At 41.8% G+C, this 15,014-nt stretch overlaps 1 protein-coding gene across 1 annotated transcript in view; it reads right to left on the bottom strand.

Annotated features, from left to right (window-relative positions):
* obscna (obscurin, cytoskeletal calmodulin and titin-interacting RhoGEF a) overlaps positions 1-15,014 on the bottom strand; it is a 38,629-nt gene that overhangs the window by 8,407 nt on the left and 15,208 nt on the right. Inside the window, exons 34-66 of the mRNA XM_084354707.1 lie at positions 14,605-14,871; positions 14,213-14,479; positions 13,692-13,958; positions 13,276-13,563; positions 12,898-13,164; positions 12,341-12,607; positions 11,807-12,073; positions 11,297-11,563; positions 8,995-11,217; positions 8,826-8,898; positions 8,622-8,716; positions 8,192-8,304; positions 7,842-8,042; positions 7,629-7,711; positions 7,233-7,406; positions 6,980-7,139; positions 6,746-6,847; positions 6,423-6,587; positions 6,116-6,274; positions 5,822-5,999; positions 5,550-5,663; positions 5,233-5,400; positions 4,685-4,787; positions 4,462-4,591; positions 4,236-4,365; positions 1,886-1,994; positions 1,620-1,753; positions 1,427-1,539; positions 952-1,120; positions 713-800; positions 422-622; positions 250-310; positions 86-163 (exon numbers count right to left, since the gene is read on the bottom strand). Of these exons, the coding sequence (XP_084210833.1) occupies positions 86-163; positions 250-310; positions 422-622; positions 713-800; positions 952-1,120; positions 1,427-1,539; positions 1,620-1,753; positions 1,886-1,994; positions 4,236-4,365; positions 4,462-4,591; positions 4,685-4,787; positions 5,233-5,400; positions 5,550-5,663; positions 5,822-5,999; positions 6,116-6,274; positions 6,423-6,587; positions 6,746-6,847; positions 6,980-7,139; positions 7,233-7,406; positions 7,629-7,711; positions 7,842-8,042; positions 8,192-8,304; positions 8,622-8,716; positions 8,826-8,898; positions 8,995-11,217; positions 11,297-11,563; positions 11,807-12,073; positions 12,341-12,607; positions 12,898-13,164; positions 13,276-13,563; positions 13,692-13,958; positions 14,213-14,479; positions 14,605-14,871 (7,481 nt within the window). The remainder of the gene's footprint in view (positions 1-85; positions 164-249; positions 311-421; positions 623-712; positions 801-951; positions 1,121-1,426; positions 1,540-1,619; positions 1,754-1,885; positions 1,995-4,235; positions 4,366-4,461; positions 4,592-4,684; positions 4,788-5,232; positions 5,401-5,549; positions 5,664-5,821; positions 6,000-6,115; positions 6,275-6,422; positions 6,588-6,745; positions 6,848-6,979; positions 7,140-7,232; positions 7,407-7,628; positions 7,712-7,841; positions 8,043-8,191; positions 8,305-8,621; positions 8,717-8,825; positions 8,899-8,994; positions 11,218-11,296; positions 11,564-11,806; positions 12,074-12,340; positions 12,608-12,897; positions 13,165-13,275; positions 13,564-13,691; positions 13,959-14,212; positions 14,480-14,604; positions 14,872-15,014) is intronic.

Consider the following 15,014-nt stretch of genomic DNA (forward strand, 5'->3'; position numbering starts at 1 on the left):
AGCATAGATAAAGAATGATTTAAGAACTGCATAGAATATAATGATAGAGTCAATAATGAAATGTTGATTGGACTGAAAATCTCACTTTAATGTCCAGATGCAAAATGTTCATGCTGTGAATGTGACCGACTCCTTCAAGGATTTGCTGGATGTATGACTGGACCTGAAATAAAATGTAGAATATTAATCAAGCACAGCCATGCATAATATTTGCAAGGAAAGATAATTTTGTAAGGAATAAGCTTAAACCTCTCTCTCTGTGACTGATCCTCTCAGTAATAAATGGTCCAGAAGTCCGTGAGAACAGCACCTAGAAAAGTTGTTAAAGAACCCTTAACTGAATACAAATCAGTCTCAACAAACTAAACACACTGTGAGGTAAAAGGAGCGATCACATTGTAACATGTAACAGGGAGGATACATTTCTGTGATTAGCACCAGAGTGCGTCTGGTGCAGAAGAAGTCCAGCAGACAGGCCACTCTGGGGTGAGCCAGACGGGACAGCAAGTCCCTCTCCTGGAAGGCCCTGGTCCGAGTGCTGCTCCGCACAGGCAGGAACTTGGCAGCAAACACTTCACCTGTCCTTCTGTGGACGACACGCTTCACCACCCCGAAGGTTCCCCTAAAACACAGAAAGACTATGTTGATCATATCAAATCTTAACAAGGATCACAGGCAGATTGGACTATATCAGTGTAAAGCACAGGTTCACCTTCCAATTTCCTCATGAACATCATAGACAGAGAACAACTTCCTTCTCCTTCCCAGCTCCACCTCTCTTTCCTGGCGCTCCAGTGGACCTACAGAGGAAGAAAAACAACAACAATCTAGTTTTGTGGCACGCTTTACACCTAAGATAGATCACCCTTCCGTGAAATTTTGCTGATAGATCTTCAATTGATATCTATAAAACTGTAATACTGATGTACAGCAGCACTGTCATTGTCTCACCTTCCTCCACTGTCAGCTGGGCATGGCATGACGCATGATCAGAGTCATTGTAGGCGAGGCAGGTGTATATGCCGCTGTCCTCGCCCTCAGGACACACTATGGTCACTGAGCAGCGGGCACCATGCTGTGCTATCTCCACATTCTCATCGGCTGCAAGCTCCTCTCCATCCTCCAAACACAGAGGGGAGAATAAAGTTTTAACAGGGACAAACTCTGGTCAAACTTCTGTCTTGTGTTTAACCCTAAAAATCTTTGTATTTTCTCAGAGAAGGCAGTATGACAGAAAATGGTTTAGTATTCTAAAAGAAAAACAAGAGAGAGAAAAGAAAAACAGACGGATGGTTTGTTTCCTGGTTAAATGTGGGTGAATAAAAACAGTTAACACCAAAGTAACTTGTGTGGTAGGAACATGTATATATCCTTTTTCTTGTGATCAGCCCTTCAAGTGGGAACCACATATTCATACTGCTCCTACCTTGTACCACTGTATTTGAGGAGTGGGTCGTCCTGTGATGATGGCAGTAAATGTAGCTGGTTGGCCTGGCTCTACACACAGGTCCTCAGTGGGTACCTGGATAGAGGGAGGAGCTGAACCGGAGATCAGCTCAGTTAGTAATCTCACAAAGTTTCATAGAAGTCATGCTGTTATGTTTAAGAGAAAAGAGTACCATCTGTAATTTCCTGCATCGACTCTGAGATGTAGATCTCTTCCTCTTCATCCTCTGGGTAACACACGGGCTGCTGCAGCATCTGATCCATGGACGTGGAGGCAGGAACAGCCTGTTCAGTACCACATTCAGTTCTGAAGACAATGACAAGATGAAAGTAAAAGGTAAGTATTAAGTAGTGTTTTTATCTATTCACAAAACTATTTCATGGATTTCAAAACTTAGATTTTTGCTATTTTTCCACCAGCTGTTGTTGCTAAACTTACTCTTCAGGGTGTCCAGGAGGGAAGAGCATCTTAGCAATAGAGGTGGGGCTGAAATCAGTCTGCAACCATTTCTTCACAAAGGCAGTGGACCAGCCCTCTGAGTCTGCATCTATGAAAACCAAAGTACCACTCAGCAGGAATTTATGGAGCAGAGACAAAAAATAAATATAATTTTTTTGAATATATTTAGAGAAATTATCATTTTGCCTCGACAGTACCATAAGTATAATGAATCATTGGAAAAGGAAAAGTGAAGAAGTACATTACCTGACATACCTGGTGCAGTAATAATGCATTTCTTACCTCGGTACTTGCCAGTTTAACCCCACTAACCCAACAGAGCAGCAGGACATGGGCACATGCCCACTCCTGCTGCATGGGTGTAAAGGGGACACCTGCCCAGCACATGACCATCTTGTGATCGTAGGAGTGAAGAGTTAGCTGGGCGGGCATGCGTTGGCAGGAGGAAAGAGGGGAATGTTGAGTGGTTATTTGTTATCATGACAATGATGACTTACATGGAATGGTCCATGTGAGGTACTTCCTGCAGTAGGACTAGTAGAGGGAAGATGGAAAAACATGTAGTATATGGACAATGGGAGAACAAACATGGTGAACTGGTTTCAAAAATACAGAAAAGAAAATATATAAAATTGCGTAAGACAATTTATGGTTCATATTAATATTAATAAGCATCTTTAGTAGATAGTCTTACCAAATGTACTATAAGTTTGACATATTATATTCTTTATAAGACTATAAATACGAGTTTTATTTATAGCATCATAAACACATTGATTGTTAGATTATAAAAAATGTATAAGCACTTATAAAACACTGTTTAACTGTTTATAGACGCCAAAGAACATTAATAAAAGCTAATGATTTTCTTATAATTGGTTAACATAGTAACATAGTATCATTTATTGAGCTTAACTAACTTGCCTATTACGTCATTGTTAAAACTTTGGTAAGCTCTTTTTTGTTGCTTTATTAAGAATTAGAAATATTTTATTATACATTTATTAACAGTTAACTATGCTTTTCGTTGCAACCAGAACAATGACTTATCAAGGTTAATAAACCCTCTATTATGCACTCATTAACATTCATTAATTAACACCTATAGCAAGGACCATTAATATAATACGTTTTATCAACATCTCATTATTGTACTGAATTTTACTGAATCCATTTTACTCTATTATACATATATTGCTCACCCTAAGTGATAGTAACAGTGGCAAATAACAGATACTAGTGCAGTTGGAAAATAACTGTGGTACTTCTTGTCTCTGTATTTAAATTACTGCTGTTAACCCTCTGTGGAAAGTGGAAACATGATGAAAAACACAAAAACATTCCATACAATAAATGTATCAATGTCTTTTCATGGGTGAGGATGCTGGGAGTGGAGTATGGTGTCTATGTTGAATGGTGGCAACTAGATCCAGCTGGGTTATGGCAATACACTGCTGTTAGTTTTTGTCAGTTATGATTGTTTGTAAGATTGAGCGTCATTTTTCTTACACGACTAAACAACTCTCAAGACGTATATTATGCTCAGAAGTGAACGTGCTTGAAACTCAACACAAGTCAGATGAACAGATGAAGTGTGAGGTGAAACGTCTTCAAAACCAAAGAGCAAAGGTTATAATTGGTTATGTATAGGTATCCATGTCAGAGATGGTTATGAAAGGTTTAGGAATGGGTTTAATGGGTCTAAGGTCACTATAGTGATGTGGGAGATGGGTTAGCCACTAATATTTGCATTCAGCAAAGATACAAACTCTGCACATTTATAAAGTATGTATTAGTTATCACATGCAGCCTTTTAAGGCAGACAATCACTTAACTCAAATGGCAATATTAGAAATGGAAAAATGACATGAAAGAAATGTGTGGATGTGGTTTTAGCTCATGCATGGCATACAGTTAATAGCTGTAAATCCATTTAATGTGCAAATGTGAATATTTCTGACATTCATGCATAGACAGCACTCCATGCCATAATCCCTGTGGATCTAGTGACAAATACTTAGGATGTGAGTGTGTGTGAAATGGGAATAATGTGAGTATAATCTCAAAATGGCATCACCTGGATAGAATGGATGAATGGTAGTGGTTGAATGTAGAAATTGATGCAAACTGTCGCAGTTTGTTGTGAAGAGATGTCATATGATGTGATACTAAAAGGGTGACGGGATCAGAAGTGAGGTGAACTGAAGAGAAACTGGACAATGGCATGTGCTTCATCCCTTCTCAAACACAGCTCGACCAGTGAAAGTGTTGAGCGTCCACATGACATAAACCCTGTTGTGGGTTTCTACCCTGTGTGGAGGATATTTACCTTCAGTGGGTCTGGCTGTCCTACCTTTAGGAGGCAAGTCCTGTGGTTGGTCGTTTTCAGCTTCAGTCGGCGGTACATAAGCAGGGCACAGCCCAGCTCTGCACTTGACGCAGCCAAACTCATTCCAAAGCTACACAAAACAAAACATCTGATGTAGTGTCTCCTACAGGAGAACCAATGATACTATCTTGAGGGATCGTAGACTCTATGAATATGTATTTTATACCTCACACTCATACTGTCCAATATCTGCCTCTGTTGCACTGATGACCGTCAGGCACAAGATCCCACTCCGAACATCATTGAGGACGGAGTACTTCTGCTGGTCTGTCAACTCTCTGCCATCTTTCAACCACCTGCAAAACCCACAAATGTATGTGTCTGACATACAATCACCGAAAGAATTACACAGCAATGACTATGGCTAAAGTGTTTCAGTGTTGTCATACCTGATTCGTGGTAAAGGCGTAGTAAGTGTGGAGCAGCTGAACTGTATATCCTCTCCTTCCATCAGACAAGCACTCTCCAGCCGAGACACAAATCTGGGTGGAGCTGGAGAGAAGGAGAAATACATTCATGTGGCATCTGTGCCCCTAAAATTAGAACAGTCAGTAATTAATAGTTTAGTATTTGGAGTAGTATCAGTAGCCATAGCAGTAATACTGTAGTAGGTATTAATAGTAGATCTAACAAAATTAGCAGTCACAAAAGTAGCATTTAGCAGTTTCAACAGTAGAAGTACTGATTGAAGTAACTGTAGTTGGTGTATTGATAGTAGTATTGTGAGTAAGAGGCACAATAACAGTAACAGTAACAGTAGTAGTAATAACAACAATAGTAGTAAGTTTGACAGCTGTAATCATATTGGTACTACTAGTGTTAAACATTAAGTACTAGTACTCGCAGCAGTAGTAAAACTAACATTAAGTAGTGGTAAAGCAGCAATTGTACATGCTTCAGTAGTAGTAGCACTACAATAAGATGCATCCATACTCACCCTGCACCACAACCTTGGCCAGAGTAGCAGCACTGCCCATGGAGCTTTTAGCATAGCAGGCATACTGTCCAGAGTCCTGTGCAGTGAGGCTGTCGAGGATGAGGCTGCAGGTGCCTGAGCGGTCTGCTGTGATGATGTGACGGGGGTCATCCTCCAAAGGAAGGCCATCTAAGAGGTGGACATCAGATTTTAAATGTGAAACGGTTGTTGTAACCAAACCAGACCATGTACAGTATGCTCGCAAGGTGGGAAAAATCCAGTGGGTATTAAGGGACAATATGGATGGTATATGCATATTTGAATATGATATATCTGACCTTTGAGCCAGCTGACCACTGGTTTTGGCGATCCTGTGACTTTACAGGTCAGTTTGATTGTCTGTCCTATCTTTGTTGTGAAGTCAGACAACAGTGACTCAAACACTGGCGGGCCTGTTGATGGACACAAAAGCGAATACACAAATCACTCACCAAGCATTTAATAAAAAATATTAGCCATAAAAAAGGGTTTGACTAAACTGTTAGTCTGCCTGACACAACAGCAACACAATGTCATTGTCATTTGACCTCTTTTCCCGAATGACACTTACTGTTTGTGGGCAGGCTGGAACGTTGCTGTAGCTCCTTCAGGTCCTTCAACCAGGAGAGTTTAACCAAGGAGGAGCGGCCCTGCAGTGTGTATCTCCGCAATGAGCCCCTGTGCTCATGCCACAACCCCCAAGACTTCTCATCTCCACCCAAAGTCTCCTTTATTTCCACATCATTCAGCTTGTTGGAGTAAAAATGAGAAAGATGAGGTCAATGGTTGAGAAAAGGAATTATCACCACATGTGGACAGATGCGGTTTATTTTCTGTGCTTCTTCTACTGTAGAACAGATCTTACCTTCATTTTGTTCCTGAAGGTGTAGGTGTCACTGTTCATGCTGGTGTCTCTTTTCAGTTTACACAGCACTATACACTCCTTGAAGAGAAACACTTGTCTCTGGTGCCCTCTAGAGGACGTCTTAACTTCTGGAGTTTCCTCCCACACTGTGAAGACTCCCTGAAGGGAAGATGGCAAGTGAAGACGATATAGTATGTCTTTTTGACAATTAAAACTATTCAATTCAGCTCAAATGAAACAAAGAAAAAAAAACTCTATCAGCAAACTGAGCTATTTTGCAGGTGACACGTCAGTCATCTGTTGTTACCTGTCGCACAGGCTCGCCCAAGGCGGTAAGAGGAGCTGGGTAGTTCTCGATGAGTGACACCTGGTGCAAGTTGTCAGACCTCCAGGGCAGACAGGACATCATCGAGAAGGCATCTTCCAAAAGACAGCAGCTCTGTCCACTTTTGGCTTTGTTCTTGATTAACTCCTGCCAATAAAAGTTATATTTACATCACAGGTATTCACCTGACACACAACAGTGAACTAAGCTTAAATATCTTAGTGTTAATATGAATCAAATATCTACTTTGCAAATATTCAAATTGCTCTGTAATATTCCTGTGTGATTGAGAGCTGTATGCTGACCTTCAGTAAAGCCTGGTAGGTCTGAATCCTCTCCACTGGTCGCTGGAGGAAGGTTAGGACATCCATGGCAGCAGCCTCAGGTTTACAAGATTCTGCTAACTCCTGAAATGTAATGAGAAACATATCAAAGAAATACAGCACATTAGATCAATGTAATAATGTTGCTCTTTAGCAAATTAGTTCCCACAATCTTGATTTATCATTCTCATGTTTAAATCCAAACAGATTTTGTACTTTGAAATACTGTTGAACAGCCTTGTCGGTGACGCAGGCCTCTGCTTGTGCTTGTCCCACCATGTAGTGAAGATACTTCTCAAAGTCCTCAGTCTGTTTGATCAGATGCATGGCCACGTCGTCATCTGTGGCACATTCTCTCAGACCAGGAAGGAGGGACCTGGAAGACATATTATTTTATAAGATAAATTACATATTCAACTGAGCATTATATTTAAGTACAATGCATTACTTGTGTGCATGTGTGAATTACCTCTCATGCAGAAACACAATGTCCTTGATATTCCTGAAAATGATCTCTTTCTGGTTGAGGATGTTAACAGGGACGTGGCAGCTGGAGTCCAGATGATTTAGCTGTTGAGATGAGAACATCTTCATCTCCTTGACAAACTCCTCTTCTCCATCAATCAGGCCTTGGATCAGTTGGCTAAAGTGAAAGGGAATGTAGCACAGATTGGAAGAGATGCAAATGAATTAGCTTTTTGTGATTAGAACAAATAAAGTGTGCAATAAACAACCAAATAGTATAAATGTTTAAACAAAAACACAATTTTACAATAAACATCATTATCCACAAAAAATATTAACGCCCAGTGATGTTTCTCTCTGTTTTTTTAACCCGACAGTATAAAATCTCAGAATGACAGACCTCAGAGCTCTTCTGTACTCTTCTCCTGTTGACCCGATTCCATCAAGATCCTCTTGAGGTGCTCTCAACTGCGGGAACATCTCCTGTTCAAAAGGCCACCATGTATCTATCATTAAAAGCCTTTTCATTTCTCATTACTCGAATAAATTAATAGCGCTGACAGTACAACACTGCAGCCATATGATTATTGACATCTGGATTTACACATCCTACCTTCCTCTTCTTCTCCAGGTATGCCGGACACACCCATCCCTGTCGGGCAGGGTTGGTTTTGGTGGGTTTGGTCCTCACCAACCATTTGTCAGGATGAACAGAATCCAGGACCTCCACAAACTGTCCCTCCTTCAGAACAAAACTGTCCTTATTTCCGCTGTCTGGGCTGCAGTCAGCTCGAGCCACATACATTTCAAACGTCTGAGGTGAAAAGAGAAAACACATTTTTAAAGGCGTACAATATACAATCAATGTTACTAAATTAAATAATTAAATAAATTATTTACAGAGTACAACACAAGTCTGTAAAAACAGTGCATACATCTAAGTTGCAGCAAAAAAAAAAGTACCTCTCGCCTGTCCTCTTCCCCTTCTGACTCTGATCCAGAGACGGTACTAGTTAAGGGTGTGTGAGTACGATGGTGTTTAGGAGATGGTGTCCTCAGTCTGCCTTCATGGGCTCCTACAAAGTAGAGACGAAGATAGCTAAATAGTCCTGATAGGAAACATAATATCACCATTCTCTCAACTCTTAAATTATTTGATTACTTTAATTATTTCATATTGCATCATTACCCTTGTGCTCTCTCATATTTAGCTTGTTTTGCTCACTGTTGTTCGTCTACCATTTTTTATTTTGTAACTTACGTGCTAAAACGTGCTATAGAAAGAGTTTATTATTATCAATAACGAAAAGAAGGGAAAAAAAGGAGAAAAAAACAAAAAGAACAAGAACCACAAAAAGAAGAAAAGGAAAAAGAAGAAATCAACAATGCTGACCTTTGACTGACAGACGTTTCTTCGGAGGTTGTGGAGGAGTCACCTGTTCTTTGTCATCTTTCGGAGGAACTTGGTCCACTGATTTTGTCACTTCCCTGTAACAGTATTCATCAATGTTTTGGGCACCTTTATGAGCACAGTGTGTACAAATACATAGATTAGCATTTCAAATTCAGATATCAAAACAAAAATCTTCTCTCTGACCTCGGTACAGCTGGGACAGTCTCAACAGGTTCAAACATATCCGGAGCTGTGTCATAATCAGAGGGACTCGACACTGTTGAGAGCAGGGAGTCACATGCACAATACTGTAAAAACAAGTCCAGGGAAAACAATATTTGTGATTATAGTTAGAGATTAACATGTTACTCACTGGAGCTGGCAATGAGTGAGGATCCTCTCCTCTCTTGCAGGATCATCTGAGCATCCTGCTGCTCCGTCAGGTTGTAGGCCTCCCACAGAGAGACCCTTACACTTTCCACATAGCTCGTAGCACCTGTAGTCGAAGTGGGCATCTGAGTTTGGGTCTCAGGCTTTTGCGTGGCGAGCTGCAGGGGAGTTATGGCTGCGAGGGGTGGGTGCACAGGCTTCTGGACTATCGGAGCAGGCTTCTGAGGCTGTACCACTGTTACATTCCCGTTGTAGGAGGTCACACCAAACTTATTCACCACCTCACATGTATAGATTCCGCTGTCATTGGTGGTCAGGTTTTTGATCACCAGTGTGCATACGCCATTCTCTGTCGTCTCCATACGGCATCGATGGTCATTAGCTATTTGTTGGCCGTTTTTCAGCCAGCGCACTGTGTTGGGTTTTCCTTCTAAGATACACACTAGAGTGGCTGTGCCATGAAGATCTGCATTCTGGTTCTTAAACACCTCTTTAAAGACTGGTCGCATGTCTTTGCGGGTTTTATAGCCTTTGAAGGCTGCCTGGATCTTGACAGCAGCCTCTTGCAGTTGTGGCTCATCCTCAATGTTGATGTCAACCTCTGGTGTAGCATCTTCTGGTGGTTGTGACCTCTGGGCTACACTGACTGGAGGAAGAGTGGAGGGTTGGCCAGGGGACTGGACACCGCTGTTGGTCCCTGGTATCTCAGTCAAAGCCTCTAAGAAAGTTTCGTCTTCAGAAATGTAGAGGAGAGGAATGTCTTCTGTCATCTTTGTTTGTTGTTCTACCTGTCTTCTCATTGGCTCGACCACCACTTTCATTTCCTGGTCCATATCAGGTTCTTTTTTCATGGGTTTTACCGATTGTCTGATCGGCTGTTTGGCGTTTGCGTCCTTCTCTGCAACTTTCACAGGTTGCTTAATTTTCTCAGCTGTCTCAGTGTCTGTTGTAACTGATTGTTTCCTCTCAATTCTTGGTTTCTCTTCAACCTCATTCTTCAAAGACCCTTTTCGCTGTTTCACTGTCTGATCATCTGTTGTTTTCACCACAACTCTGGTCACCTGTGGATCATCCTGATCTGTCTCTGTGTCCCTTGAATATTGTTTTTCCATTCCTCCCTTTGCTTTGCTTTTTGTCCTCACGGGTGGTTTTGGAGGGGCAACTTCAGCCTCGTTTCCTAAAGTCTTTTCTAGTTGTTTCGCTGACTGTTTGTCCACTACTTGTGTCAGTGGCTTTTTCTCTCCGTCTGTCTCTGTGGACACTTTCACATTGTCTCTCTGCTTAAGGTCTTTTTCAGAATCATTCACAGTAGGCTCTACTGACTGAACAGCGATCTCCTCAGTTTCCTTTGGTGCATATTTAACTGGCTCATTTCCCTCGGTTACCTTTCCTTTAGATCTTACTGGTGGTTTAAAAGGTTCCTCTTCTGTTTTGTCCCCCTCAGCCTCCATTACTGTAGACTTCTGTTCTTGTTGCTTTATTGTTTCTTTCACAAACCTTTGTTGGGGTTTCACTGGTTTTTCATTCTCACTTTTCTTCCCCAGGATTTGTCCTGGAAGGTTTTCCTCCCTCTCAACTTTACTTGTTTTCTCTGAAGGCTTCCCTGGTTGTTTTGACCTCTGTTCAACTTCATTTTCCTTCTCAAGACATATTAGTGGCTGTTTCTTTTGTTCAAACACAGTGTCTCCTGGAACCTTGTCTGAACGACTTACGTTTTGGTCAACCTTGACTAATTTCTCTAACTTTCTCTCTGGTTGTCTTATCTCCACCAGACCTTCTTTCTCAGTTTCCAAAGGCTTTGCTGGCTCTTTCCCCTCCCTCTCAACCGTATCTTTGTTCTCTAGTTTCATTGTCTTATCAACCTTCTTGGGCACCTCACTTTCTTTCTCCTTATGCCTCTCCAGTTGAGTTACATTCTGTACAACATCTGCTTTCTCCGCATAACTTACAGGTTGGATGATCTTTTGTTCTTCATTATTCTCCCTCTGTATAGACTGATTTAGGTCAAACATTGAGTCCATATCTTTTTCTGAATTTGTAATAGATGAAATAGATGCTTTCCTATGAGCTCTCTTTTTGGGCTCTGGAGGTACAGGTTTGGCCTCTGCGAGGACAGGCATCTCATTATCCGGAATTGACATTTGTTTAGAAACTGCACCCTTCGTCCGAGGCAGAATCGTGGGAGGCTCTACCTTTGGTGGAGTTGCTAAACAAGAGAAGGAAAAATATTTTGTTGACAAGTGATTTATGTGGACTTTGCCAGTTAGGTATCAAGATGTACAAACCTTTCACTGTCACAGTCGCAGTGGTCTCTGCACTTCCTGTTTGACAAGTGTAGCTTCCACTGTCCTCAGGTTTGAGCTCCTTGATGTGAAGCTGGAGGATGCAGCCATCTTGCTTCATCTCATACTTCCTGCTGGATCTCAGCGGCAGCTTGTTCTTCTTCCACTGCACTGACAGTCCAGGTTTAGACAGCTCACAGCACAGGGAGGCTGTAGCTCCTTCCTCAGCATCTACACTTTGTAAATCTTTTTTGAAAAATGGAGCTAGCTCTATGTAGGTGGGACAGAGCAGATTCAAATATTGTTAGAAACACTAAATAGGTTTTTGTGGTTTGATTTAGCTTTAAAACTAAATGTGCATGATAGGTGGAGTCTGCTACACTGGAACATTCAAAAAGTTCCAGACAGTTCACGCAATAACTTTTAAGTATTTGAAAAATTATAGTATATCTTTGTCTAACTGATTATACAGTGTAGTTTTCCATGCATACAGTACACCACATATGCACACACCTTTCACTGTCACAGTTGCAGTGGTCTCTGCACTTCCTGCTTGACATGTGTAGCTTCCACTGTCCTCAGGTTTGAGCTCCTTGATGTGAAGCTGGAGGACGCAGCCATCCTGCTTCACTTCATACTTCCTGCTGGCTCTCAGTGGCAGCTTGTTCTTCTTCCATTGCACTGATGCTCCAGGTTTAGACAGTTCACAGCTTAGACAGGTTGAAGCTCCCTCCTCAGCCTCCACACTTTTTAAGCTTTCTTTGAAGAATGGTGGGAGCTCTGGGAAAAGGATGCAGATTGGAAAAACAATCATCTTCAGTGTAATTGGAAAATGATAAAACTCAACCAAAAGAGGACACAATTGTATTTTAAATACATACAGTGTCAAGACCTTTGAACTATCTTATAATGCAGGTGGGTTTTCTATATGAACAGAATATGTATTAGAGGTTCTAGACAATCAAGTGCTTTACATTTTATTGTGTATTTGTGTTAATTGCTAATACTGAATTTTTCACTGCAATGTAAATTGTTAAACATACAAACCTTTCACTGTCACAGTTGCAGTGGTCTCTGCACTTCCTGCTTGACATGTGTAGCTTCCACTATCCTCAAGTTTGAGCTCCTTGATGTGAAGCTGGAGGAAGCAGCCATCTTGTTTCATCTCGTACTTCCTGTTAGCTCTCAGTGGCAGCTTGTTCTTCTTCCACTGCACTGACAGTCCAGGTTTAGACAGCTCACAGCACAGGGAGGCTGTACCTCCTTCCTCAGCCTTCAGACTTTGTAAGTCTTTCTTGAAGAATGGAGGAAGCTCTGCGAAAAGGTGTTATAAAGATGGGGAAAATGTCATGAGCGTGTGTTTGTCATAATAACAATGGTGCTTAAGACATTACACAAAGTGGACCAAACTTGGAAATAAATGTAATATTTTCATCGCGACTACCTTCATATACTTACACGGAAGGTGGATGGGAATTGCTGTTTTAGAAATTATAATCAGTCCCAGAAATGTTAGACGATAACAAAAACGCATCAACATTACTTGTCTGTGGCTTGAAAGTATGCTGACATAGTCAAATTTGCCATTCACCAAATACACACACCTTTTACTGTCACAGTTGCAGTGGTCTCTGCATCTCCTGCTTGACATGTGTAGCTTCCACTGTCCTCTGGTTTGAGATCCTTGATGTGCAGCTGGAAGAGGCAGCCATCTTGTTTCATGTCATACTTCCTGTTAGCTCTCAGTGGAAGCTTGTTCTTCCTCCACTGTACAGATACTCCAGGCTTCGACAGCTCACAGCACAGGGAGGCTGTACCTCCCTCCTCAGCTTCTACTCCTTGCAAGTCTTCCTTGAAGAATGGTGGGAGCTCTGGGAAAACAGGTGAGGATTGGACAAGTTTAAGTCCGACGGGATAATGAAAGCTAACCGGAGGAAGACCAAACTGTCTTTGATGATACTAGAGTCACCAAATACACACACCTTTTACTGTCACAGTCGCAGTGGTCTCCACACTTCCGGCTTGACATGTGTAGCTTCCACTGTCCTCTAGTTTGAGATCCTTGATGTGGAGCTGGAGAAGGCAGCCATCTTGTTTTATCTCATACTTCCTGTTAGCTCTCAGTGGCAGCTTGTTCTTCTTCCACTGCACTGACACTCCAGGTTTAGACAGCTCACCTCCAGGTTTAGACAGCTCACAGTGCAGTGAGGCTGTACCTCCCTCCTCAGCATCTACACTTTGTAAATCTTTGTTGAAGAATGGTGTGAGCTCTGCAAAAATTGGTATGGATTAAAAACATCAACTTAGGACAATCTCATCTAAGTACATTACATTTGTTGTGCGGTTAAATGAACACAGGGCAAACTAGGAGCAATCGCTCACTGCCAAATACACACACCTTTCACTGTCACAGTTGCAGTGGTCTCTACACTCTCCGCTTGACATGTGTAGCTTCCACTGTCCTCAGGTTTGAGCTCTTTGATGTGCAGCTGGAGGAGGCAGCCATCTTGTTTCATGGCATACTTCCTGCCGGCTCTCAGTGGCAGCTTGTTTTTCGTCCACTGCACTGACACACCAGGCTTTGACAGCTCACAGCACAGAGAGGCTGCAACTCCTTCTTCAAACTCCATACTTACCAAGTCTTTCGTAAAGAATGGAGGAAGCTCTGGGAAAATAGACAAAAAAAAAAACAGAATTGTACATCTATACTTTACTGGGAGCCGTGCTTAAACCCTCACCATAACATAGTTTGTACAGGTTTTGGAAAACCCATTTTCCAAGTGGGTGGTTTAGCAGACTACGACAACATACTGATTACCAGACAGACCAGAGAAGTACAGCAAAGCATTGTACTATAAAGCAGATCTAGTTTGAATACTGCTGGTCATAATAAAGTCAAAATTCTCCAAATGCACACACCTTTCACTGTCACAGTTGCAGTGGTCTCTGCACTTCCTGCCTGACATGTGTAGCTTCCACTGTCCTCAAGTTTGAGCTCACTGATGTTGAGCTCGAGGAGGCAGCCATCCTGCTTCATCTCATACTTCTTGCTGGCTCTCAGTGGCAGCTTGTTCTTCTTCCATTGTACTGACACTCCAGGTTTAGAAAGTTCACAGCACAGCGAGGCTGTAGCTTCCTCCTCAGCCTTCACACTCTGCAATTCTTCTTTGAAAAATGGAGGTACCTCTGTGGAATATACAATGTTTAGAGATGATCAGATCAGATGATAATAAGTCTTTTGAAAATGTTTAATCACAATTTACAGCTTGCTGAAACTGAAATCCACTTTTCAAAATTCAAAACGCACAAACCTTTTACTGTCACAGTTGCAGTGGTCTCTGCACTTCCTGCTTGACATGTGTAGATTCCACTGTCCTCAGGTTTGAGCTCCTTGATGTGAAGCTGGAGGATGCAGCCATCCTGCTTCACTTCATACTTCCTGTTAGCTCTCAGGGGCAGCTTGTTCTTCTTCCACTGCACTGACGCTCCAGGTTTAGACAGTTCACAGCACAGGGAGGCTGCACCTCCCTCCTCAGCCTTAATGTTCTGCAATTCTTCTTTGAAATATGGAGGGAGCTCTGGGAAAGATAGATGCAATAAGACTAATGAAGTAAAATGCTTTTGGTGGAAGAAAGAGACAACTCTAGGCATTAACATCATTGAAAAATTATTGAGATTAGTTTTCTATGATTGAGATCTTGCTGACACGTCACATCTGCAC

Source organism: Pagrus pagrus (assembly GCF_965226575.1).
Source record: "Pagrus pagrus genome assembly, chromosome: 6".
NCBI classification, from domain to species: Eukaryota; Metazoa; Chordata; class Actinopteri; order Spariformes; family Sparidae; genus Pagrus; species Pagrus pagrus.